Source organism: Mastigoproctus giganteus, chromosome 5 (genome assembly GCF_048544385.1).
Source record: "Mastigoproctus giganteus isolate SK-2022 chromosome 5, ASM4854438v1, whole genome shotgun sequence".
NCBI classification, from domain to species: Eukaryota; Metazoa; Arthropoda; class Arachnida; order Uropygi; family Thelyphonidae; genus Mastigoproctus; species Mastigoproctus giganteus.
The window spans coordinates 70,008,356-70,036,215 of NC_143579.1; the positions used below are offsets into that span (position 1 = coordinate 70,008,356).

At 37.3% G+C, this 27,860-nt stretch overlaps 1 protein-coding gene across 3 annotated transcripts in view; it reads left to right on the forward strand.

The window, feature by feature from the left end:
• The window catches only part of LOC150085473 (uncharacterized), a 620,530-nt gene that overhangs the window by 214,382 nt on the left and 378,288 nt on the right, over nt 1-27,860 (forward strand). For all 3 annotated transcript variants that reach the window (XM_090374054.1, XM_090374052.1, XM_090374053.1), the window contains exon 8: nt 1,571-1,663. In XM_090374054.1, the coding sequence (XP_090230180.1) occupies nt 1,571-1,663 (93 nt within the window). The remainder of the gene's footprint in view (nt 1-1,570; nt 1,664-27,860) is intronic.

The following is a 27,860-nucleotide window of genomic DNA, read 5'->3' on the forward strand; positions in this document are numbered from 1 at the left end:
ACTAAGTTTCATGCCTTTATGTAAACGAAAAATGAATATGATAATACATAAAAATCTGAACCCTACTGATGCCAGTACGCTGCTGCAACAGGATCTAGAAAAGTTGTGCAGATGGGCTGAGAGGTGGCAAATGAAGTTTAACATTGACAAATGTAAAGTACTACATATGGGGAGCAGTAACCCCAGAGTAACGTATCAACTCTGATACGTTACTCTGGGCAGAGTTTTCTGAGCAGTGCAGACAGTTTGCAAGAGTAGCTCATGGTTTCTTGTCAATGATATACAAGAATTTTTCTAGCAGGGATAGGGAGGTGATTATCCCCTTGTATAAGGCAATGGTCAGGCCACACCTTGAGTACTGTATACAGGTCTGGAGGCCTCATTTTAAGAAGGATGTAGAGTTGTTGGAACGAGTACAGAGAAGAACAACAAGATTAGTGAATGAAACAAAGGGTTACTCTTACAAAGAAAGGCTTAATTATTTTTGCAAATTACAGTGTATGGAGACTAGGCACCTGCGAGGTGATCTGATTGAGGTGTATAAAGCCTGAATGGTTTGAGCATGCTCAATGCTGATGGGATTCTTCCTATTGCTCAGGTTATCACCTTAAAGGGCATAAATTCAAATTGAGGAAAGACAGATGTAGGATAGATGTGCGGAAGTTTGCCCATAGCCAGCGGATAGTTGGTTGGTGGATCAGACTTCCATTCCTTGTTGTCGAAGTTGATAGCCTAAATAAATTTAAGGCTCAGCTGGACAGGTATTTCGTACGAGTGGAGGGATGAAGTGGAAGTTTTTTTTTTTTTTTTTTATATTGGCTGATGCTGCATAAGCTTGCTTTCTTGCATCATATGCCTCTACTAATGCTAACTCGTTCCTCTGTGAGAAACGAGTTGACACTGATGAAACTTGGCACAGAGCCAGTTCAGACTTGGTAGTGAATAGTTCCAACAGTGGTCAATGTATGGTGCTAGTAGTATCGTTAAAAAAAAAAAAAAAAAAAAATCAGTCCTGAAACTTTTCAGATACACCTTGAATATAAGATGAATGGCTTGGGAGGTTGGTTTGTGTATCACATGAAACCTTTTTTGAAACTTACAGAGCTGGCATTCAGCTGCCCAAAAGGGGAAAAAAAAACATTGTGCTCATTCTGCTGCATTGAAAGTGGCATTTTGTGTTTGCATTTTGCATTCTAGCTGCTCGTGAATCTTGTAACTAGTCACCAATAAGAACACAACTATCATTCAGAGCTTGATAACTTTTACTAAGTTTAAAATACACATTATAAACTTTGAAGTTGTGAAGCTGCTTTTAAATTTCCCTTTTTTTTGTTTTTTATTTCATATAAAATAACAATTTACTTTTATAATAGAAGTAAAAACAAAACAAAAAAAAAGCTTACCCAGCATATCTTTCACTGTTTTTCTTGCATTGCATTTATTAATATTTGAGTAATTTGTATTTTGCCTCATGTACATGTGTGCACATATTTATACAGTATACTTTATATTATTTTATAATGTGACATATAACAAACATATTATTTTATATTACACTTTATTATTGCAGCCAGAAGCATTTATGAATCCTGTATCCCATAAAGAATATCCATCATACTCCACCTATGTTTTTCATCCTATGGATTTGGGAACTATTGAAAAGGTAATGTCAATTTATTTTACAAATTGTTTTGTGCATTTTTATTTCTAAAAAATATCACTAGAAAATATCATAATAAATATGGAAATAAGAAAAGTAATATGTGGTCTATTTTAAAAGCAAGGTAAATAGCACAGTTTCTCCTTAGATTTTCTGGAGAGAAACTGTGCCCTTCCTAATAGTGAAGTGTTGAATAGATAACAGGTATATGTGTAACATTTCTTTTCTTCTTACTTGTGTAAGAAGAAAAGAAATGTTACACATGTACCTGTTATCAGGCCTTCAAAAAAAAAAAAAAAAAAAATTTAGTGGGGAACCAATTTGGTGATGATTACAAAATTAAACATTTCACTGATTGAACAGGATTATCTTTGAATTTTACACCAGCCAGCAGTATTACTTCACTCATGGCATAATGGAACAAGTGCCTGAATATGCTTGGTGATTAGGTTAACACATAAATATGTCTTGATATATTCATTAACCTAATTTCTTTTGTAATTAAGTGCCGTTTCACAAAAACATCCATTGCTTTTTTTTTCAAATGCCTTTGATATTATATGCAAATAAATTATAAATAATTTAAATAAACATTAAATTATAAATGTAATAAATTTAAGTTGATTATATTTTATGTGGAAGTGAAGGCATTCTCACTTTATCTTGTTATTACATTTATCTTCAGAATATGAGAGACTTTCATTATTACTTCACTCATGGCATTTCAGTATTACTTCACTCATGGCATAATGGAACAAGTGCCTGAATATGCTTGGTGATTAGGTTAACACATAAATATGTCTTGATATATTCATTAACCTAATTTCTTTTGTAATTAAGTGCCGTTTCACAAAAACATCCATTGCTTTTTTTTTCAAATGCCTTTGATATTATATGCAAATAAATTATAAATAATTTAAATAAACATTAAATTATAAATGTAATAAATTTAAGTTGATTATATTTTATGTGGAAGTGAAGACATTCTCACTTTATCTTGTTATTACATTTATCTTCAGAATATGAGAGACTTTCATTCTTTGCAGAGAGAAAATAACTTTTCTACTTAATGTTTCACAAAAAAAAAAAAGACTGAAGAATGCTGTTTGAAGTCATGTTAACATGACTTGTTATTTCTTATGTTTGATAAAAAAAAAATGTTAACTTGCTTTTAAGATGCTATCCATCATATTTTACCATAATGTAAAACTGGTATGGGGTTCATAGAAACAGATAGCAGTGTTGCTAATTGCTTTTAATGGTACACTGATAGGTGTTGGTCCCCATTGAGAGCCTACCAGTGTATACAGGCAGTAATTAGTGCTTATTTATTTAATTTTATTTCGTACTTTTATTTTGTATTTTGTTTTATTTCATACTTTTATTTTGTATTTTGTTTTATTTCATACTTTTATTTAGTATTTTGTTTTATTTCATACTTTTATTTAGTATTTTGTTTTATCTTATTTCATATTTTTTCTAATTTCATGCTTTTATTTATTTAATGCCTTTAGCTTTCATATCTTGGCCTAATTAAAATCAATTCATAGCTTGCTTTACACAGTATAACATTAGATATTGGTTGATAATACTTGGGTATACAATATTAAGAACATAACAGCATTCTAATAAAATTGCAAAAATGTATATTGTGATGGCTTAATGTTTAATTAAACAGTGGCATTAGAGATTGTAAATAGGAAGATTTTACGATAGAAATTGTCATACTAATGTGTTTGAAAATATGTTGCAAATATATATAAAACAAATTTAAATAAAATATTAGTAATAAAAAATAAAACAGCAAGACAAAAGAACAATAAGATAGTAAGGCAAACATCAGTAGCTGCAAAACATTATCTACTACATATGTTGCTGACACACAATTACAATATGTAAATTTAAAACTGAGACTATGCTCGCAGTATGCAGCCACGTAAAAAGCAAAAAACAACAAAAACCAGTAACTTAAGTATAAAAACCAAAATAAAATGGAGGAAGGGGAAATAACTTAAAAGTAAGTTAATATATATAAGTAAATAATTAAATTATATAATATATAGGGTGTCCTTGTGCACCTTAAAACTGCAATAACTTAGGTTCTATATGAAACAGAAATAATATATAAAATGCATTGAAAGGGTAATTTATTCTAGTTTTTATGCAATTTTACTTTAATTTATTTTTTAACTTTTTCAGATAATTTATCCTGCAAGAGATTTTTTTTTTTTTTAATGAAAACCCCAAACACGAGAGGTATTAGAACCTATAGTACTTAATACCGTGCTTGGATTGGAGGTTGAGAAGATGAAAGAAGATATTTGTTGACATTGGACTTGAACTTCTGTAGACTGTAATTTTCAGGAAATACATATGAATGAAGGTTGTTCCAGAAAACGGCAGTTGAATGAATAAACGAGAAAGATGAAAAATCGGCTCTGTGAGTTTGAAGTTGGACAGTAAATGGATGTTGGCTGGTGGTGGCACGAGTTCGGACTGTTTTGAAAGAGAGAGAGAGAGAGTGGGAATTATAGAAGCCAATTCAGAAGAACAGTGCCCATGGAAGTATCTGTAGAAAAGGCATGTGGCAGAAGAGACAGAGAGTGGAGAGACTCTGTTAGAGATGAGTCATTAATTAACCTAACTGCCTTTTTTCTGAATGGAATCTAGAAGCCTGAGAGAAGTTTTGGGCACACCGCCCCAGATGTGGGAACAATATTCCATGGTAGGGCGGATTTGCGATTTGTATAGAGTGAACAACTGTTTGGAAGAAAATTAGCGGCAAGAGTGAAAGAGAAAACCAAGTTTTTTAGATGCAGAGGAAGCAATATTTGTAATGTGCTTGTGCCAAGAGAGATTAGAAGTTAGGGTAATCCCTAATAGAGATATGTAATCATGTCTAGAAATCTGAGTGTCATTGAAGATAAGCATAGGAGCAGAAAAATCCATTTTGCAAGATATAAGACAAGACTGAGTTTTAGAAGGATTGGAATCAACTAAGTTGAGTTTGCCCCACTGGAGAATTAGAATTACCTGGAGATCTGCATTTAAGGAATTGGTAACGGATATTTGAGAAATTGAAGCTGATTCTCAAACTGGAAAGTGGAATGCAATGTGCTCTCATCAGTAAAACTATGCATAGGATTTCCAGTCAATGGAAGAATGTCAAGAGGAAAAGTGTGGGGGAAAGAACTGAATCTTGGGGGGGGCACCAGCATTAGTGGAGAAGTTAGAAGACAGAGAGCCATCTACCATCACTCTCAGTGAGTGGTCAGAGAGAAACTGGATAACCAATTACAAAACCAGTTGGCAAACCATAAGATGGAAGCTTGTTTAGAAGACCTTTATGCCAAACACGATCGAAAACCTTTGAGATATCAAGAGCAACTGCTTGTGTTTAACTTTTTCATTGAATTTGTCCATAAATGGGTAACATAAGCCAGAATATCACCAGTGGATTGACACTGATGGAATCTATACTGCTGATCGTTGATCAGATGGCAGAATTCTAGATAGTTTAAGAGTTGGTTAATTGATTTTTCCATTATTTTAGAAAAAGTAGTAGTAATTCCAGTAGAAGTAAAAGTAGAAGTAATTGCTGGATATGAGCAAATTTCCAAGAATTTCTTATTCCACCTTTGGAATAAGAAAGTGAAAAAAGGCAGAAAAGAACAGGAGTTAATTCAGAAGCACAAGTTTGGAGGGCAAGCGGAAAAATACCATTAGGACCTGGAGCTTTCTTGGCATCAAGATTTGTCAAAATCCTCCTGACATCCTTTTGATGGAAGACCACAAGGAGGCATTGAATAGAGCATGTTGAGAATGGTGGGAGGTGTTTTACCAAGATCATTAATATACAAGTTGGAAGAAAACTGGAATACTAGCAGGTCAGCTTTATCCTTCATATTATCCAAGTTTCTTGTGATGACCGACTAGCTGGTTAAAATAAATTTATTAAAATAAAAATGAAAAATGATATATACATAAGATAAAACAGAAATAAAATAAGATAAAAGTGTTAAAATATAATATAATAAAAAGCGTTAAAATACATAGTAGCTTTTGAAGCGAAGTGCCTTTTCATCAGCTAGTCTGTGAATGGTGTACTTCAGTATATATTGATGGTTACAATAGCACAAGTCAGCTGGGCATGATCATGTATCACGATTATGTATTCACAGACTAGCTGATGAAGAGGCATTTCACTTCGAAAGCTACTATGTATTTTAATGCTTTTATTATATTATTTTTTAACACTTTTATCTTATTGTATTTTAGCACTTTTATCTTATTTTATTTCTGTTTTATCTTATGTATATATCATTTTTTATTTTTATTTTAATAAATTTATTTTAACCAGTTAGTCGGTCATCGCAAGAAACTTGGGTGATATAATGGAACCCGACGTACAAGGCCTGTTTTCTAAAGCTTTATCCTTGGCTGAAGTGAAAATAGAACCATCTGGTTTGACAGAGGTGGGAGTGGAGAGAGGCAAATGTTGCGACCAATAGCTTTGGCAAGAGACCAGAATGCTCGGCTATCATTAGGGCAAGAAGCAAGTTTTCTACTCTTAGCCTGTTCAAAATCTAGTTTGGACTGATTAATACCTGCTTTACAATTGTTGTGAGCTTTGGTGTAGGCAGAAAATTAAGCTGAAGAATTGGAAACAAGCCAATTACAATATGCAGCATTCTTCTCTTGAACAGCCTTATATCACATTTATTGGAAAACCGAGGTTTAGATAAAGGATGAGATTTTAAGGTGAAGTGTGGAATGAATGATTCCTTTCCTACTAGAATAATTTCACTGATACAATCTGAGCAAATGTTGACATCAGAAGTTTTGAAACAGTAATCCGACCAAGGAAAAGAAGAAAAGAAATCTTGCAAGTCATCCCATTTTGCATTCTTGTAATGCCAAACAACACGTGGTTGGGAATAGCCATGAGATAAAGGCTCCATTGGAGAAGAGACAATCACCAAGTTGTGATCTGAGGTGCCTAAAGAACCACTCACTTCGACTGTATACTTAGAAGGGTTGTTTGTGAGAAAAAGATCAAGCGTGTTGGCTGTGTGGTTGGGATTGTCTGGTATTCTGATAGATAAATGAACAATCTGTGCGAGGTCATTAGTAATTGCAAAAGTTTCAGCATCTCGACCAGCTGGGTCTGTGTGACTAGAAAATGGAAGCCAGCTTGAGTTGTGAACATTAAAATCACCAAGGAAAATTACCTCACTTTTAGGAAAGTACCTCACTGTTAGGACTGAAGAAAGTCAAGTTGCAAAGAGAAGAAGTCAAAGAGTTCCAAGTGATTAGTGGAGTTGGGTGAATGGTAGAGACAACAAATGAATTTGACAGAATGAGTTAGAGAGATTTTAAGCCCGAGAAAATCAAAAAGAGGAGATTCCAAATTACCAAGTCTAATAGAAGAGAAAGTGAACTGTGTTCTTTAGCTATTAGAGCTTAAGTCCAAATCAGTGATTAGAAGAAAATTTATGATACATTATGCAAAGGAAACTCCACACAGAAATTCAATTTAAAACTGGATGAAAAAGTTAATGATAAGGCATGAACTGGAATGTCCAGATTTAACAAGGAGATGGTGTTGAGGAAGCTTTTCAGCAAAACCCATGAAAATCACTAAGACAGGCAAACTCTGTGTTTCTAAATCAGGAATGCATAAAATTTTTAGATAGAATTGCACAAGCAACCATAAAAGATTCAAGTGCATGAAATGTTGCCGGAGGAGGACTACCATGCGAGATTAGCTTTCTGTTTGGAGTTTAATGAAAAAGCCTAAAATGACATTGATCTCTCTCTCTTTACGATCTAATGTTTAGTGATGATGCAATGTTTCACATTAGTGGCAAGCTTAATCATCATAATTGCCATATTTTGGAAGACATAGAGACTACAAGAAGTTTGAGAACATGACTGGGATTCTTCTAAAGTTGGTGTCTGGTGTGTCCTGAGAAAAACATGCATAAATGTTCCTTTCTTTTTTGAAGAAACAGTGTTTAATGGTGATAGTTATCTTGTAGTGCTACTGGATATTTTTATTCCTGAATTAAGACAATTAAGAATTGAAGCCAATATGGTTTTTACACAAGATGGATCACTTATTTTGGAATGTTTGACATATTTTTAAACATTCTTCTCAAACAGATGGCTCGGAGGAGGTGGGCCGACTACTTGGCCAGCTTGCCTACCCAATTTGTCCCCATTGTACTTTTTTTCATTGGGGAAAGTCAGAAGTGTGGTTTTTCCCCCCTCAAAACTTCACTCTTTAAATGATTTTTACACCAGGATCACAAATCCGATTATTGCCATAACTTGAACACAGGTGCCTCCGTAGCCAGGTGGGAAGGAGCAGCAGTGCGTAGCACACGCTTCTTGATTAGACCAGGGTTCGAGCCCGTCACCACCAAATACGGAGGATGCGGAAAGGTCAGGGACCACCGCATATCCCGGAGCAATATGGCCTTAGTTGCTAATGCTCCTAAAAACCAAATAACAACAACAACTTGAACACAACTTTTTTTTTATCTTGTTTAGAAGCTAAATTATTGCAGCTTTAAAGTGCGCAAGGACTTTGTGGTATATAAAAACATATAATGATAATATCAGCTGACAGTAATGTAGTAAACTTCTAAAATAATTCCATCATAAAGCTAGAAGAATAACAGTAAGCAAAGACAACAGAAAGCACTTGATATTATCTGCTAAGTTTTTCTCTGCTGTTCTCTAAATTCTACCATTTGCCTATTCCATTATGTGATTAGTTATATATATTTTTTTCTTATTTTTAATATAGATATTTGCCTTTCTTATGCAATTTTTTGATTCTGTTATTTTAAAAAGAATTGGAAATATCATCAACCTGCATGAAAATGTAAGGTTGCTTACATTTTCATGCACAGGAATATTAATTCCTACATCTGTATACTGCAGTTAAAAAACCATACTATTACTGATTGGTAGTGTTAATTAGCTGTAATTAATTTCAGCTTAAAAAAGAAAAATAAGGAAATTAATTAACAGATGATGCGTGACACTGATTGCTTTTCTTTGTTTCAATCTTTTGTGATTCAAGAATTTTCTAAAAAAGGAAACTAACAATGGCACTTCCTCACTTCTTTAACAGTGTCTAAATTAAGAATGAGTCAGCACAACATTTTATGGTATGTCAGGCTGTGATCCAAGCAGCTCCAACGGTTTTGGCCACATATGGATCACTTATCATGTCATGACTATTAGCTGATGATCTAGATTTTCTGTTGGCTCTTGTGGTCCACCAGAAAATATGGATCCTGAGTTGACTCCAGTGATGAAAGGCTATAAATAAAAGAAGGCTGATAAAAATTTTGCAGAAAGATTTTGAATAGTTCTAAAAATACTGTTACAGGATGTTGACAAACGCACAAACACATGGAAATGAAACTCAGAAATCAGAACAGCTTTACTGAAAAAGGTATTTGAAGTCTATCAGATGTCATGGTAAAAAAAAAAAAAAAAAAAATTGAGAGGAGAGTTCTATTATAGATATTTTTTTACTAAATATACTCTACGCAGAACACCAAACTTCGAAATGGCAAGTTTGTTTATTTATTTATTTTTTCTATTTTTTTAATGAAAACTCAAAACATTAAAGATATTGGAATATATATTACTTAATACTGTGTATGGGTTGAAGGTTGAGAAGACAGAAGATACTTGTTGACATTAGACAAATGGAAACATACCATCAGGACCTAGAGCTTTCTTAGCATCAAGATTGTGCAAAATTCTTCTGACATCCTTTAGCAGAAGACCACAGGAGGCATTGAGTGGTGGAGTGTACGGGGAAAATGGTAGGAGGTGGCTTATCAAGATTGTCAATTAAAAAGTTAGATGAAACATAGGATGTTATAAGTCGGCTTTGCTTTTAGCTGAGGAGGCAATAGAACCATCAGGTTTTAAAGTGGTATGAGTACAGATGGGCAAAAGTTGTGGCCAATAGCTTTGGCAAGAGGCCAGAATGTTTGACTACCATTTGGACAAGAAGCAAGTTTTCTATTTTTGGCCTGTTCAAAATCTAGTTTGGACTAATTAAAAACTGCTTTACAATTAAAAACTGATTTTTTGATTTATGGGGATGGAGAGGTATAGGAGCAGGTGGAAAGCTGGGTGGAGGAAGCAAAGAAATACAATTTAAAGTTTAGTGAAGCTAAGCGTAATGTATTGAGAATGACAAGGAAGGAAGGAAGGAAGGAGAGGAGGTAATTAACATCTTTATTGAGGGAAAGAAGATAAGAGAAGATAAGTAGAGTAGATAAAGAAGGGAAAATGGATACAGAGATATGCAGAAAAGCAGGCCAAGGAAGAATGTTTTATAACTGTGTAGAAAATCTAATTTGGAGGAAGGCCTGCAAGGCCTAACCTGAGAACTGCAAGGTGGTACTCTATAGAGCTTATTATGTACCAATAATAACCCATTAATTGAAATTGTGGGTAAGGCAGGAGAAGGATATTATTATAATGCAAGCGAAGGAAATGAAGTTTCTGAGAGGTGTGTGTGTAAAAAGACCAGGAAAGATAGGTAAGAAACATGGCCATTCCAGTGAAAGTGGGAGTAGAGAATGGAGGATAACAGAACTGCCAGAGAGAGAGAGAGAGAGAGAGAGAGAGAGAGAGAGAGAGAGAGAGAGAGAGAGAGAGATGACAACAAATAAGTAACTAAGGATAATTTCACTGAAATGATCTGAATAAACATGGATGTCAGCAGATTTAAAACAGTAATCCAACCGAGGAAAAGAATAGAAATTTTGCAGATCATCCCATTTTGCATTCTTGTAATGGCTGAGAACACCCACAAGAGAAGAAAGGCGCCATTGGAGAAGAGACCATCACCAAGTTGTCATCTGAGGTACTTAGAGGACCACCCACTTCTGCCATGTGCTTGAATGCTTGTTCATGAGAAAAAGATCAAGAGTGCAATTTGCTCCTGATTAACCTAGTTAAGGTAAACGTAGATTTAAAAAAATTAGATACAATAGTTGGTAATGAAACTAAAAAAAATTCTTTTTGAGAATAAAAGAGAAAGTGAATTCTGTAATTCTGCCAAATGGAATTCTACCAGATCCACTTGGGAAATTTATCTTAATTCTTTCCCAAATATATTAACCACTTAAAATAATTTGTGTGTAAATACATCAGGTAAATGCATCACTCAAAACAGCTTTAAATAATAAGCCTGATATTAATGCTAAATATAACTGTGTTATAATGATTACTGATTAATACCAAGGTACTGTGATTTTAATGATTAATATTAAATTAAATTTGGTATTATAACATTTGCAGATAGTCTTTTTAAACTCAACCTGCCGTATCAATTAAAGGACACTCGGTTAACATCTTGTTTCTCTATTAGATGAAAGCAATACTGTAAAAAGCCCAGTTGCATAATGCTCAACATGAATTAGCAACATGTACACTGATGAGCCAAAACATTATGACCATCTACCTAATATGATGTTGACCCTCCATGTGCCTCCATAGGTCCTTGAGGTTGTCACAGACATTCTCTCAGATATGCCAGACAAGCTATACTTGCTATCTGGGAGTCTAAAACGCTGATGGAACTGATATTCGGGTGACACTCAAGTCAAGTGGACCCAATTTCGGCGAAGTCCGGACGGTCTGTGACAGCCAAATCCTCTGCTTGCACCTTCACGATGGTGGGACTGTTAGTAATCCTGGGTATAACCTCCATGCGCAAGTACATGGTGGGTGACCACCCAGGTGTGAACCAACGTAAGCAGGGGTCGAGGTGTGGCGCCCACACCACATGGAGGAACGCCGCCCCTCTATGTTACCAGGCAGTACTAGGTGGTAGATGACTCTCATCAACCGGTGAAATACCACCACTTTGCTTATTGGAGGCTTGAAATGGTGGAACACATGTTTAGTCTCTAGAGCTAAGTTCCGGTCAACCTTTCCCTATCTCTTCCATCATGCAGTATGATTGATGACTTTTGAGGTTATGATGAACGTCGTGGCGAGATCCAATATTCCTTACATTTCGAGGGTACAGCTCTAAAACGGTGTTCGCAGGCCGGCCACTAGTTAGTACACCGGACTGAACCTATTGGTAACTCTCTAGGAAGCTTCCGGATCAGCTAGTGTATAATCTTGCTGCCTCTACTCTGCCAGATAGTGACTGGAGGGAGTCCGAGTAGTGTGTATGCGGGGAGCATTGTCGAGGTCACTTTATGTCAAGGATCTGGGTATATTCTTACCACATGTACGCCATATCCAAAAATTTCATTACTTCATACAGCATGTCCCACCTACTTTTCCTTACTATTGAATACACCATGAATTGTCAAACTAATAGAGCAAGCTTATCTGCGAAAAGATCTAAACCTCCCAAGGACTTCCTAATTCATTTCACAAATATACGTGGTCTCAATTCTAATCTCAACAATGTCCATTTCCACTTGCAGTCTGCCAAACCCCATGTACTTTTTCTGACAGAATCTCAGTTATCGGTTGATTCATCTACTGCTCATCTCAGATGCCCAAATTATTCGCTGTATGATTCCTTTTGCCTCAAAGGTGGTACTTGTGCATATGTCCGTTCTGATATTCCCTGTCAGAGACTTGGCAATTTGGAATCTCCTCTCTTTGATCTTCTCTGGCTTAAAATCTCTCTACCTCATTGTGTCAAATTCATCTGTTGTCTCTACCGTTCTCCCAACTCCACTAATCACTTGGAGCTCTTTGACTTCCTCTCTTTGCAACTTGACTTTCTCCAGTCCAACTTTCCTAACAGTGAGGTAATTTTCCTTGGTGATTTTAATGTTCACAACTCCAGCTGGCTTCCGTTTTCTAGTCACACCGACCCAGCAGGTCGAGATGCTGAGGCTTTTGCAATTACTAATGACCTAGCACATATTGTTCATTTACCTACAAGAATACCGGATACTCCTAATCATATTTTGATATTTTTCTCACAAACAACCCTTCTAAGTACACGATCGAAGTGAGAGGTCCATTAGGCACTTCAGTTCACAACTTGGCGATTGACTCTTCTCCAATGGAACCATTATCTCATGGCTATTCCCAACCACGTGTTGTTTGGCATTACAAGAATGCAAAATGGGATGACCTGCGAGACTTCTTTTCTTCTTTTCCTTGGTCGGATTACTGTTTCAAAACTTCTGATGTCAACGTTTGCTCAGATCGTGTCAGTGAAATTATTCTTGCAGGAATGGAATCCTTTATCCCACACTCCACTTTAAAATCTCGTCCTTTATCTAAACCTTGGTTTTCCAATAAATGTGCTAAGGCTGTCCAAGAGAAGAATGTTGCATATCATAATTGGCTTGTTTCTAATTCTTCAGTTTCATTTTCTGCCTACACCAAAGCTCGCAACAGTTGTAAAGCAGTTATTAACCAGTCCAAACTAGAGTTTGAACAGGCTAAGAGTAGAAAACTTGCTTCTTACCCTAATGGTAGCCGAGTATTCTGGTCTCTTGCCAAAGCTATTGGCCGCAACTTTTGCCCATCTTTGCTCCCACCTCTGTCCAAACCAGATGGTTCTGTTGCCACTTCAGCCAAGGATAAAGCTGACCTGCTAGCATCCCATTTTTCTTCCAGCTCATGTATTAATGATCTTGGTAAAACACCTCCCACCATTCCCAACACGCTCCATTCAATGCCTCCTGTGGTCTTCCGTCAAAAGGATATCAGAAGGATTTTGATGAATCTTGATGCTAAGAAAGCTCCAGGTCCTGATGGTATTTCTCCACTTGTTCTCAAAACCTGTGCTCCTGAACTTACTCCTATTCTTTGCCGCCTTTTTTAACTTTCCTATTCCAAAGGTGTTTTTCCTTCTGCTTGGAAATTTGCTCATATCCAGCCAGTTCCTAAAAAGGGTGACAAATCCCTCCCATCCAATTATCGTCCCATTGCAATTACTTCTACTCTTTCTAAAGTAATGGAGAAATCAATTAACCGCCAACTCTTAAACTACCTAGAAACCTTCCGTCTGATCAACGATCACCAGTATGGATTCCGTCAGTGTCGATCCACTGGAGATATTCTGGCTTATGTTACCCATTTATGGACTAATTCAATGGAAAGGTTCGGTGAAACACAAGTAGTTGCTCTTGACATCTCAAAGGCTTTTGATCGTGTTTGGCATAAAGGTCTTCTAAACAAGCTTCCATCTTATGGTTTGCCAACTGCTTTTAGTAATTGGTTATCCAGTTTTCTCTCTGATCGCTCACTGAGGGTGATGGTAGATGGCTCTCTGTCTTCTAACTTCTCCACTAATGCCGGTGTCCCCCAAGGTTCAGTTCTTTCCCCCACTCTTTTCCTCTTGTATATCAATGACCTTCTTCCATTGACTGGAAATCCTATCCATAGTTTTGCCGATGATAGCACATTGCATTCAACTTTCCATTTTGAGAAACCTTGTCCTGCTCAATCAGCTTCAACTTCTCGAAAATCTGCTACCAATTCCTTAAATGCCGATCTTCAGGTAATTCTCCAGTGGGGCAAAGACAACTTAGTTGATTTCAACCCTTCTAAAACTCAGTCTTGTCTTATATCTCGCAAAAAGGATTCTTCTACTCCTATGCTTATCTTTAGTGACACTCCGATTTCTAGGCAAAATGATATATCTCTTTTGGGGATTACCCTGACTTCTAATCTCTCTTGGCACAAGCACATTACAAATATTGCTTCCTCTGCATCTCAAAAACTTGGTTTTCTCTTTCGCTCTCAGTGTTACTTTTCTTCCAAACAGTTGCTCACTCTGTATAAATCGCAAATCCGCCCTGCCATGGAATATTGTTCCCATATCTGGGGTGGTGCCCCCAAAACCTCTCTCCGGCTTCTTGATTCCATTCAGAAGAGGGCAGTTAGGTTAATTAATGATTCATCTCTAACAGAGTCTCTCCACTCGCTTTCTCATAGACGCACTGTTTCTGCTGCATGCCTCTTCTACAGATACTTCCATGGGCACTGTTCTTCTGAATTGGCTTCTATAATTCCTGCTCTCTCTTTCAAAAGAGTCCGAACACATGCCGCCACCAGCCAACATCCATTTACTGTCCAACTTCAAACCCACAGAACCAACTTTTCATCTTCCTCATTTATTCATTCAACTGCCGTTTTCTGGAACAACCTTCCTTCATACGTATTTCCTGAAAATTACAATCTACAGAAGTTCAAGTCCAATGTCAACAAATATCTTCTTTCGTCTTCTTAACCTCAAACACAAGCACGGTACTAAGTACTATAGGTTCTAATACCTCTCGTGTTTGGGGTTCACATAAAAAAAAAAAAAAAAAATCCAAAATAGCTTATACCTGGTGAGGCATAGACACTACAAGATTTCTAAACGTGTTTTGTGGTATCTGGTACCAACACGCAACCAGCAGATCCTTTAACTCCTGTAAGGTGAGTTGCCATAGATCGGAGTTGCTGTTCCAAAACAAACCATAGATGTCTGGGGAATTTGGAGGCCAGAGCAATACCTGAAAGTCTTCCTCATGTTCCGCGAACCAGTCTCGAACAGTCCTGGCGGTGTAGCATAGCACATTATCCTGCTGAAAGATGGCACAGCCAGAGGGGAAGACCATTGCCATGAAAGGGTGTACCTGGTCAGCAATGATGTTTAGGTAGGTGGTAAACATTAGAGAGCCTGGCACAGGGATGACTGGACCCAGGGTATCCCAGCAGAACATCATCCAAAGCATGACACTGCCACCACCGGCTTTTTTTTTTTGTCCCACTGTGCATCCAGGTGCCATCACTTCCCCAGGTAAACACTGCACATGTATCCGGCCGTCCACACGGAGATTCATCAGACCTGACGACCTTCTTTCAATCACTCAAGGTCCAGTTTCGATGCTCGCGTGCCCGTTGTAGGCACTGTCGCCAGTGAACCGTGGTTAGCACGGGCACTTGGAGTGTCCTGCGGCTACACAGCCCCATTTTCAGCAGGGTTTGATGTACTGTGTGTTGTGACACATTACTCCCGTCACCATTCCAGTTACTGGTGAGTTGCACCACAGTTGCCCTTCTGTTGCCATGTACTATCCTGGAGAGCCTTCGCCTCACCTTGAGCGTCAATGAGCCATGGTCGTCCAACACCTCGCCAGCGGTTTGTGAGTTTCCCCTCCTCGGACCACTTTCGGTAATTACTAACCACGGCCGACCATGAGCACCCAACCAGCCTTGCCATTTCGGATATGCTCTGACCCAGTCATCGGGCCATTACAATTTGACCTTTGTCAAACTCGCTTAAGTCCGCTGCCTTTCCCATCTGAAGAACAGGAGTAAAACTGATTAACGGAGCAACACTGATTAATGGAACTCAGTATCAGGTGTTTTTTATACCGTATCCAAGCATCTGCAGGTGAACTACAGCGCATCCGCTCTAGTTCACCTGCAGTTGCTTCGATTTGCATAACGACTCACTGTTCATTATGTTTTAGCTCATCAGTGTATATATTTTAGAAAAAAGTTGGAACAGAGAACATTTTATATCTAAAAGGGGCGCCTCCGTAGCCAGGTGGGAAGGAGCAACAGTGCGTAGCACACGCTTCTTGATTAGACCGGGATTCGAGCCCGTCACCACCAAATACGGAGGATGCGGAAAGGTCAGGGAATGACCACTGCATATTCCTGGAGCAGTATGGCCTTAGTTGCTAATGCTCCTAAAAACCAAACAACAAACAAACAAACATATCTAAAAGGAAAAGGTTTGTTAGAAATGGACGATGACTTTTATTTTGTTCTTTTTTTTTTTTTCTCTTTAGAGTGTTCATTTAATATGAGGTTGTGAATTTTTTGGTGAAAATTTGAGTTTCACCAAACTATTTTGATTTTAAAGTGGACTTTTTTTTTTTTGTAAAAAAATAATAAAATAATAGACAGGAAAGAAAAAACAAGCTACAGTTTTCTTTATTCAGAACATTGTTTACTTGTACAGAGTTAGACCTTTATATCTTAGGAAAATTAAGGTATACAATGAAGTTTCTTGGACTGTAAAAGTATTAGTACTTTTACAGTCCAAGGCCAAATGATATAAGGAAGCAGACTTTGCTGCATCAGCCAATAAATAAATAAATAAACTATAAAATAAATAAAAAAATAATAATATAAAATGCAATAAATAGATAATAGTAATAATATAATAAATAATATAATAAATAAATAATAGAAATAATATAAAATACAAAACTCAGATCTCCCCTTAGATGTCTAGTTGTAAAACTTTGCTGTCCACACCTGAGCCATTCTTCACATATGTTTCGATTTGCACTCATCACTGATCTGTTCATCCTTCTTTGAACCTTCTCCAGAACTTTTGTCTTTTTTGGGTGAAGTCTCCAGACTTAAATAAATAAAATGTTCCAAATGCAATCTAAACTACATCTTATATAGAGGGATAATGACATCCTTCTTCCTACTAGCAAAGTCCTGTAAATAATGGACAGGACACTATGTGCCTTCCTTGCTGCCTGTTTGCATTGCATGAAAAATTTCATGTCAGATTGAATTGTGACATCTAAGTCTTTTTAGTATTAGCATTAGTTGGGGCATATGATGCAAGAAAGCAAGCTTATAGAGCATCAGCCAAGAAAAAAAAAAAAAAAACCTTCCCATTTCGCCCATCTGGTCACTCCAATTATTTTACTAATTCAGCCTTAAATTTATTTAAGTTACCAACTTCCACAACAACAGATGGAAGTCTGTTCCAGCAATCAACTACCCACTGGCTAAAGGCAAACTTCTGCACATCTATTCTACAACTGTTTCTTCAATTTGAATCTTTGCCCCTTCTTAATCTGAGCAAGTGGAAGTATCCATCCCATCAGCCTTGAGTCTGCTCAAACCATTCAAGGCCTTGAATACCTCAATCAGATCACCTTGCAGGTGCCTAGTCACCAGATGCTGCAATTGACAGAATTTAAGCCTCTCCTGGTAGTAGAACCCTTTTGTTCCTCTCATCAGTATTGTTGCCCTTCTCTGTACTCATTCTAGCAACTCTACATCCTTCCTAAAATAAGATCTCCAGAGCTGTACGGGCCTGGCAATTGCCTTATACAAAGCTATAATCACCTTCTTGTCTCTGCTAGCAAAATTCCTATATATCATTGACAAAACTCCATGACCTGCTCTAGCAGCCTCTCTGCACTGCTCAGAGAACTTCATATCGGACTGCACAATTACTCCCATGTCTTTTTCATTCTCCACCTCCCTGAGTGTAGTACCACACAGTTGGTACGTTTCTCTCGGGTTACTGCTACCCATATGCAGTACTTTGCATTTTTCAATATTAAACTTCAGTTGCTACTTCTCAGCCCATCTACTTAACTTTTCTAGATCCTGTTGTAGTAGCATACTGTCTTTACTATCATTAACAACCCTGCCAACCTTTGTGTCATCCGCAAATTTAGACATTAAGCTTGATATACTTTCATTGATATCATTAATAAATACACAAAACATCAATTGGCCCAGCACGAAACATTGGGATCATCATCCACTAATAACATTAGTCCATGTAGAGCAGTGTCCATTTATTACCACTCTCTGCCATCTCCCACTCAATCATCTTTATCTATTGCAGCAACTTGCCCTTAATGCCATAACTCTCCAAATTGTATAGCAGTGTTCTATGTGCAACAGTATCAAAAGCTTTCCTAAAATCCAAGTATATGATATCAAAATTATTTTTTGGATCCAGTTCCTTTGTGACCACATTGTAGTATCCAGTGAAATTGATCAGACAAGAAGTCCCCTTAACAAATCCATTCTGTGTCTGAACTATTACTGCAGTCTTATCTAGGTTATCCTGCATCACTTCTTCAACCAGTGATCCATTATTTTCCACGGAACCAAAGTTAAACTAACAGGTCTATAATTATTTGCATCACCCTTTGTGAATTAGGGACATTTGCATATCTCCAGTTCATGGGGACCTCCCCTGAAGTTTGCTTACTTCCTTCACTGTGTCCTTCAATAAAACTGGATAGATTCCATCTACCCAGGTTCCTTTTTTTTTTTATGTTTGACTTCAACAATATCTCCTCCACTTGCTCTTCATTATTACAAAATCATTTAGCTGCCTGTTCAAGTTTAGTAAACTTCTATTCTCCCCTTCCTTACAGAATTCCTCATGTGTGAATATAGATGCAAAATACTCATTCAGTTTGTTAGCTATCTGAGCAGGATAATCAACAGTCGAACTATCAACATCAAGTGGACCAATCTGATTCATCCCCTTCCTTCTAGAGTTTACATAAGTAAAGAAGTCTGTTGTTGTTTTTTGCATCCTTTTCCAAGGATTTCTCGTAATCAGCCTTCACTTGCCTAATCCCATTTGTGACTTGATTACAGAATAGCTTATATCTGCCATATGCTTCTGTATCACCTGTTAATTTATATATATCCCATGCATTTTTCTTCTCTGCCACATGTCTAATTAGTTCATCTGACATCCATTTATGTCTAAATATTGAACAATATTTCTTGGTTGAAAAGCCTAGTAACTTCCAAGATCAATTCCTTGAAGGCTTCCCATTTAGAATTCACTGTTTTCATTTCAAATCATCAGTTGATCCCACTGTATAGAATTTAAAAACTGCCTGAGACCACTATACGAAAACAAAAACCCTTCCCTTTACCCTTGATGGTAGTTACATCTTTAAGTAAACCCCACATCAGTAGACTGTGATCACTCTCACCCAGTGGTTCCTTTATCTGTAAATTCCTATGGTTTCTATTTGTCTTCCAGCGGTATTTGCAGACAACGGAATTGATTTAATTTGTCAGCATACTCTTTACCATGTATGATTACCATCATTCTTACTGCAGCAGGCAGAACTAGGGTTTCACCAATGGTGTACTGCTTCTTATCTTGTGCAATAAGGTAGGAAATCTCAAGAGATGCTTGCAAACATTTGTCATTAATTTTCGTAAAGTTTCGCAAAATGGTAGTCTGGTTATTGCATGAGTTTAAAAGTCATTGAAAAAATTGTACAGGTTGCTCTTCATGCTCTGGCTGCTTAGTTTTTAAATGTCTTGTCAATTGTGATGGTTTCATGCTATCATTAGCTAATATCTCAAGACAGGGTACACATTTGGGATGTAGTTCATCGTTGATGGTGATAAATGTAAAACCAAATTTTAAAAATTCTTCTTGATAATTTCGAATTTTCTTAGAAAGATTCTTATTCAAAATTAAGTCAGCATCATTCTTAGTTCACAATGTGGTTTGTGATGTGCTTGTACTAGGAGAAATCAGTCTCAGTATGTTCTTGTTTGTCTTTTGCACCTATTTTAATAAGCCAGCTGTACATTTTGTGGTGATGCCTAATGAGAAATAAATTCAATTAGTGAATTAAATGTGTTATATGCAGAACTGGGAAATATACTTACTAAAGGTATTTTAAATACTTTTAATAAGTATTTAAAAGCCTTTTTTCAAATATATTTTAAAATACTAAATACAAAAACTTTTTTCCAAAAATATTTTAAAAACTTAAGTGTTTTAAATACTTAAAAAATATTTAAATACTTGAAAGCATCTAAATAAGGTAAAGTATTTTAGATACTTTGTAAGTATTTAAGATACTCTCAAAGTACTTAAAATATATAACAAGTATTTAAAATACTTTTTAAGTACTTAAATACTCTTTTTTTTTTTTTCCCTAAAAGATACCAAATATTTTTCAGAATTTTCTTTCATTTTAAATACAAGATGCTGAGAATAAAAAGTTTTTAGGTTACTAAAAAGTATTTAATATTATTTAAATGCTTCCCAGCTCTGGTATAAATACACTCGAAGATTCTTACCATGGTGTATTTTTAAAATATAAACACAGTTCCACAAGTAACGACAGCCTGCGGACATATACAGCTACGATGCTTGTGGTGGTGGTGGTACAGCTCAGCGATAGCCGCAAGCACAGTCCATCCTTTCTTGATCTACATTTGTTCAGTAAGTTAAAAGGATGGAAGTATATTCCGAGCCCAGATTTTGGCAACCTGGGAGTGGGATCACTGGCATCCACCGGTATAGTACTACTTCCGGTGGATGCAGGACTTTAGTGCTCGAGGCACTGTCAGAATGGTGGACCCAGGCCCAGTTCTACATGCCTGGGGATGACCATTGGAGGGTGAATGTCCGGGTACCAGTTCCTTCCCCAAGTATATGAGACTAAGCTTCTTTATCTTAACGGCAACCTTACCATTCATTTTCAGGTCACTGACTGTTAAACGTTTTGGTCATTCTCTCTCCATAGTTGACTCATAAATTTTTGGGTATTTTTCTAGACCGTAAGTTAAACTTCCAAAACATGTCTTGCACCTTGATGATAGAATAGGAAAGTATACTTCTATGCTTGTCCATCTGTCACATCAATCCTGGGGTATTAACCATTGTGCCCTCATCTTTTGTACAAAGTGCTGTTTTTCTGATTTGTATCTATGGTGCTGGAGCCTGGTTTTGGTATACTAAGAACATTGCCATCCAAGGAAGCTCTCCTCTATTCAAAGATGTATGCTCTAATGTTGAGTCGTTCCGGTCACACTGTTTTGACAGCTGCACTACAGGTTTTAAATGGTTGCCTATCTCTGGATCTCCAAATTGTTTATCGAGGTTTTTGCTATTATTTTAGACATGCCATTTCCATTGACCTTTTAGACTTAACTGTTAATATCCCTGTGATCCTAAAATTGAAAAAACTCGTTGCTGGAACCACCGAATTCAACTCTGGAAAGATCAGTAGTCTTCTTCCTCCAAAGGTATTGTCACAAGAAAGTTTATTCCATTGTGTCCTGGCCCCGGGTGCCAAGCGAATTCGAGGTCAAGCGATTTTTCTGCTATATATAGAGTGCTCATCAAAAGCAATTAAAGTTATTTCTAATTTCGTACGTTTCTATTAGCAGCTTTATTTTTATATCGTTCTACACTTGAAAGCCACAAGTTAGAATAGAGAAAGGAAACTCACCTTTCTTTATTTATCCATATATTTCTATTTCCACTAACCAACTAACACTTTAACCACTTGGCCTCCTAGCGGCACTGCTCCTGTCTCCCTGTGGCGGGGCTGGAAATCTTGGCAGGTAAGTCCACTTGCCAAGGGCTAAAAGGAGCAAACATGGCAAACACAAACCATCAGGATATTGAGAATGATAATCCAAAGAGACAAAAGATTGATTGGATGGAGCAACCTTGCCCATCGTTCTTAATTATCCACTCTCTTACTAGTCAACCCATTAATAAATTGTCTCCGTTTGTCATACAAAAACATCTGGAGGGTATTGCAGGATCTCCCAAGACGGTGAAGAGACTGCAATCAGGAAACTTACTAGTAGAAACCACCAACCACAGACATTCCGAGAAGCTGTTACAACTTACAAGCTTTGCTGGCATTCCAGTTAAAATATCTCCACACACAACCCTAAATTCATCTAAGAGTGTGATATCCAGTTGGGACTTATTAAATGTCACCGAGGAAGAAATAACCCAAGAGCTGCAGGGAAAACATGTAATTGAAGCAAGACGAATAATGATTAAAAAAGATAATGAACTTACACCTACAAGAAATATTATTCTCACCTTCAATACACCCAACTTACCCTCCTCTGTAAAAGCAGGTTATTTACTTTGCCGCATCCGCCCTTACATTCCAAACCCTTTAAGGTGTTACAAATGCCAAAAGTATGGCCACTCACAAACTGTATGCAGAGGAGTTCCTGTCTGCCCTAATTGTGGATCCTCAGATCACATATAAAGTAACTGTACAGCTACAAAAATGACCTGCCCAAATTGCATAAGTGACCATCCTGCATATTCAAAGACATGTGAAAAGTGGAAAACCGAGAAGAAAATAGTAAAATACAAGGTTGAGAACAAAGTAAGTTACCCAGAAGCGAGAAAATTACTTGCTCCTTCTATAACCAAAAATATGACCTATGCCAATGCTTTAAAAAAATATCAGACAGTCTCCACTCAAACTGATGTAACAGTTCCCACTAACAAATCAATTTCTGATTGGGCTAGAAATGTTCTTTCTAAGCAACAGTCCAAGTTCTCTGACCAGGCAAATAATACTCCTCTGACAATACCAGCAGCATCTCCTACTCCAGTCATAGATACCATATCTCATAGTTCAAACGCAAATGAAGCGAAAAATTTTCAGGACACAACCATGGACACAGATGGCACATCCATACAGGAAGATCCCCTTCTAGAAATCCATGCAGAAGAAGAAATGGACACAGGTCGGCCAGTTTTCTCCAAAAAAGATAAATCTAAATTAGAGCATCATAAGCGAGTAACCTTCAAAAAGCAGTCAGATACATCTCCATCAATTAAACACAAATAATGCCTTGTATTTTACAATGGAATTGCAGAGGCTTTCGTTGCAACACAGATGATATCCGTGATCTAATTAACCAATATTCTCCAGTTGCCCTTTGTCTTCAGGAAACTTACTTCGAAACTTATTCGAAGAGATCGTAATACAGCAAATGCTGCCCGTGGTGGTGTAGCAATCCTGATAAATTCAAAGATCCCAACTAAACATATTCCACTTCAAACTGAAATAGAAGCTGTTGCTGTTCATATAACTCTCCATATTTCCATATTTCATATTTCAATAACACTTGTCTCAATATACCTACCACCAAACCATACTTACTGTTTAAAAGATCTTGAAGATCTCTTCATACAGATACCTCCACCTCTCTGTATATTAGGGGATTTTAATGGGCACCACCCCTTATGGGGCGATCCTAAACTAGACACACGTGGTCGACTCGTTGAAAGCTTTCTAGAGTCACAAAACCTCGCCTTACTCAATACTGGTGCGCACACTCACATACAACTCCCAACTGGACACACCTCAGCAATAGATCTCTCAATTTGTTCTCCAATACTTCTTCCAACCATAGAGTGGTATGTTTTAAATGATCCTATGGGCAGTGACCACCTTCCAATCATATGCAATTTTTTAATATCACAGTCTCCTTCAAATAAACTCCGCAGGAAATGGAAATTTGTTCGTGCAAACTGGGCAAAATTTCGAACATCAATCTCTCTTGACAAGGAAAAAATCCAGCTCCAGAATATTGATAATGTAACAGATTACATCACATCACATCTCCTAAAAGTGGCCAAGGACACAATACCATTATCAAATCCCCCTGGTCGCAAGCATTATAATTACTGGTGGAATGACGAATGCACAAAAGCAAAGAAAGCAAAAATCAAAGCCTGGAATTTATTTCGGCAATGTCCAACCACAATCAACCTTATTAATTACAAGAAGCTAAAGGCAAAAGCACGTTTTACACAAAGGCAAGTGAAGAAAGAATCATTGCATTGACCTTTAACAGAAACACTGATCCCAAAATTATATGGAAAAAAATTAGACAGTTATCTGGTAAGTTTCCTACTATACCTTCTCCAATCCTCTCCTGGAAAGGGCAAGATCTATCCAGCTCCTTAGATATTTCTAATGCTTTGGGCAATACTTTTGCTGAAATATCAGCAGCATCAGCATATTCTACATCATTCCAATGAATTAAAAACACTAGAGAAAAGCATGCCATAAACTTTCAAACTGCCCGTCTTCTTCCATATAACAAACCTCTGCAATACTCTGAACTTTTGCATGCCATTAGAACAGCCCACAGTGGTGCTGCCGGGCCAGATGGGATTTATTATGTCATGCTACAACATCTCGATGACAAAGCTTTACACCTGCTTCTGGTTTTTTACAATCGTATATTTTTAGAAAATGTTTTTCCAGCTTCTTGGCATCACTCTACTGTTTTGGCATTCCTAAAACCTGGGAAAGATCCAACTAACCCCTATAGCTATAGACCGATCTCTCTCTCTCAAGCTGCCTGAGCAAAATCCTTAAAAATTGTCCACAGAAGACTCGTATGGATCATTGAGTCACAACATCTAATGAGCCATAGCCAATATGGCTTTCATAAAAATAGGTCTTGCTTAGATCTTATGGTCAAGGCTGAATTCGCCATTCGAAATGCCTTTGTTAAACGTGAACATCTTGTAATGGTTTCAATAGATATCGAGAAGGCTTTTGACACTACCTGGCAGCATGGCATACTTAGTGATCTTTACTCTCTTGGTCTGAGAGGCAACCTTCCTATATTTGTTCAGAACTTCCTACGTACTAGATCATTTCAAATTCAGTACCAAGATGCCCCTCTCCAAAACGTTTATACAGGAAGAAGGAGTACCACAGGGATCAGTACTGAGTGCCACTTTGTTTGCTCTTAGAATAGATTCCATCACCAATCAGCTTCTAAATACAGTTGAGACCTACCTTTATGCAGATGATCTTTCCATCTCCTGCCATTCCCAAAACATGAGGTCTATTGAACGGCAGCTCCAGATATCATTTAATAAAATACAACAGTGGGCCAGCCTCAATGGCTATTAACTCTCGCAGCAGAAAACAGTTGCCATTCATTTTTGTAGACAGTGCAAACTTCATCTGGATCCTGAACTTCAAATTTATAATGTCTCCATCCCGGTCACTAATAGCATCAGATTTCTAGGATTAACCCTTGATAACAGGTTAAATTTTATAGACCACATTAAAAATGTTCGTTCTTCCTGTCTAAAAAAGTTAAATATACTCAGAGCTTTATCCTCCCAAACATGGGGCGCAGATCGTACATCTCTGCTTCGGCTATATCGCACATTAATCAGATCCCGTCTTGATTATGGAGCTCCCATCTATGATTCAGCCAGATTGAGTGCATTGCGCTGGCTTGAACCAATTCAACACAGTGCTTTGAGACTTTCACTAGGTGCTTTCAGAACATCACCAGCACATAGTCTCTACATTGATGCCCATGAATCCCCACTAACTTTACGTAGGAAAACACTGTTATTGAAGTATGCTGTCAAGATTTTCACTAGGTGCTTTCAGAACATCACCAGCACATAGTCTCTACATTGATGCCCATGAATCCCCACTAACTTTACGTAGGAAAACACTGTTATTGAAGTATGCTGTCAAGATACAAAGCTGTGCCATGCATCCGACTCAGTCATATCTGTTCAATCCACCATTCGAAAACCTTTTCAGAAATAAACCAAGCATAGTAAAGCCAGCTGGTCTTCGCCTTCTTGAACTGATGCAAATTTGGAATGTTTCCATCCATTCCATACAACAGGTAACAACTTCTTCTCAACCACCATGGGTTCCACTTGCTATACCGACCTGTGACACTTACCTCTCTCAATGGGGAAAGAACATTTTACAAACATCAAATATCAAACAACTTCACGAAGCTCACACCCAAAGATACATTGACTTTTCTCAAATTTATACAGACGGCTCTAAATCTAATTCAAACGTTGTAGCAGCTGCAGTGTTTCCAAATACCTTTATTTCAGCATCCTTGCTATCTGAATTCAGTATCTTCTCAGCTGAATTATATGCAATGAAACTAGCTTTACAAAATCTCTCTTCTGACTGTGCTTTAAATCTGTTATTTACACTGATTCCCTCAGCTCAGTCTTGGCTTTATGTAACCCCTTAGATAAAGTACACCCTGTTCTAGACGAAATAAAAAGCATCAACTGGTCACCTTCTGTTGGATTCCAACTCATTCTGGAATTTTGGGCAATGAACTGGCTGATAAAGCTGCAAAAAATCCAACTAGCTTCGACTTAACTAATATCCCTGTTCTGCCATCAGACTATGCATTAACCATTCAGGCTGCATGCCTGTCAAAATGGACAGCAATATGGCACTCTCAAATTAATAATAAACTCTTTCAATTTAAACATGATCCAAAAATTTGGCGCTCCAGTGTCCGCACATCAAGACGAGAAGAAGTAGTCCTTTCAAGGGTAAGAATAGGACATACTTATCTGACTCACCTCTATTTACTCACAGGGAACGACCCGCCACAGTGTCCACTTTGTAATATAAATCTGAGTATTAAACACATTCTCATTGACTGCCCTTACTATGAACAAGACAGAACTTCAACCCTGCTATCACTGGTTAATCTTCGTAGACCTTTAGAGAATCTCATTGGAGACGATGCAGATATTTCCGAATTTTTCAACTTCTTAAAGCAAACTGGACTTTTTAATCAATTCTGAATTTATGAAACTTTCTCATTTCTTTTTATAATGAATGAATAGGCGCATTATAGCCAAAGTAGCTTATGCGCCATCAAACCCCCATATCAACAATCCATTGTGTCCTCTGCCTTACAGAAGGCTGTTCTAAAATGGTTCAGTCCGAGTCTCCACACTTTTTCTTCTAATTGGCCATAGTTCCCTTCATGCTAAGCTTGCTATATTTAACCTGTCTGATTCTTCCCTCTGTAACTTTGGCAGCCCAGAAGACTGGCAGCATGTTCTTTTCACATGTCCATATTACTTGGATCTTCGCCAGCCTCTGTCTGCTATGTGTCAATCATTTTCTCCGGGCAGTGAGTCGTCTCTCTTGGACTCCAAAGAAAAATTTAATCTTCTGCAAGATTTTGCACATAAAGCCTTCACCAAACATGGACATCTCATCAGTAGTGCTTCAATTCCAGGAACTACTCCACTCCTATTCTGGCTCTACCTCTAATCCAGACCATTACCTCCATCGTTGCCATTTTGTGATACCAGATAATCAAAGGAATCTACTAGTAAATTGTCTCTACAAGTGAACAAACTTGTATTTCATTAAATAATGAAACAGTACTAAAATACAGTGGGGGAAAAAACTGCATCACTTGTGAATTTTGCAAATAATGTTTGTTTGTTTGTTGTTATTTCGTTTTTAGGAGCATTAGCAACTAAGGGGATATGCAGTGGTCCTTCCCCGACATTTCCGCATCCTCCGTATTTGGTGGGCATGGGCTCGAACCCCGGTCTAATCAAGAAGCAGATAATGTGTTTTGCATTGCATTGTGGGTTGCAGAAAAGTTCGAAATGCATTTGTTAGATGGGATATATATCTCTGAATGAAAACCAAAAAAAAGCCTTCACCTGATATACCTATTGCCATAAATATCTTCCCAGTGGGTAAAATGCCTAATTAATGCAAATATGATTGAGAAATCATTCAAATGGCAATCATGACAACCAAACATACATTTTATTGCATTTACATGTACAAACTGAAATGACAACTGAAAA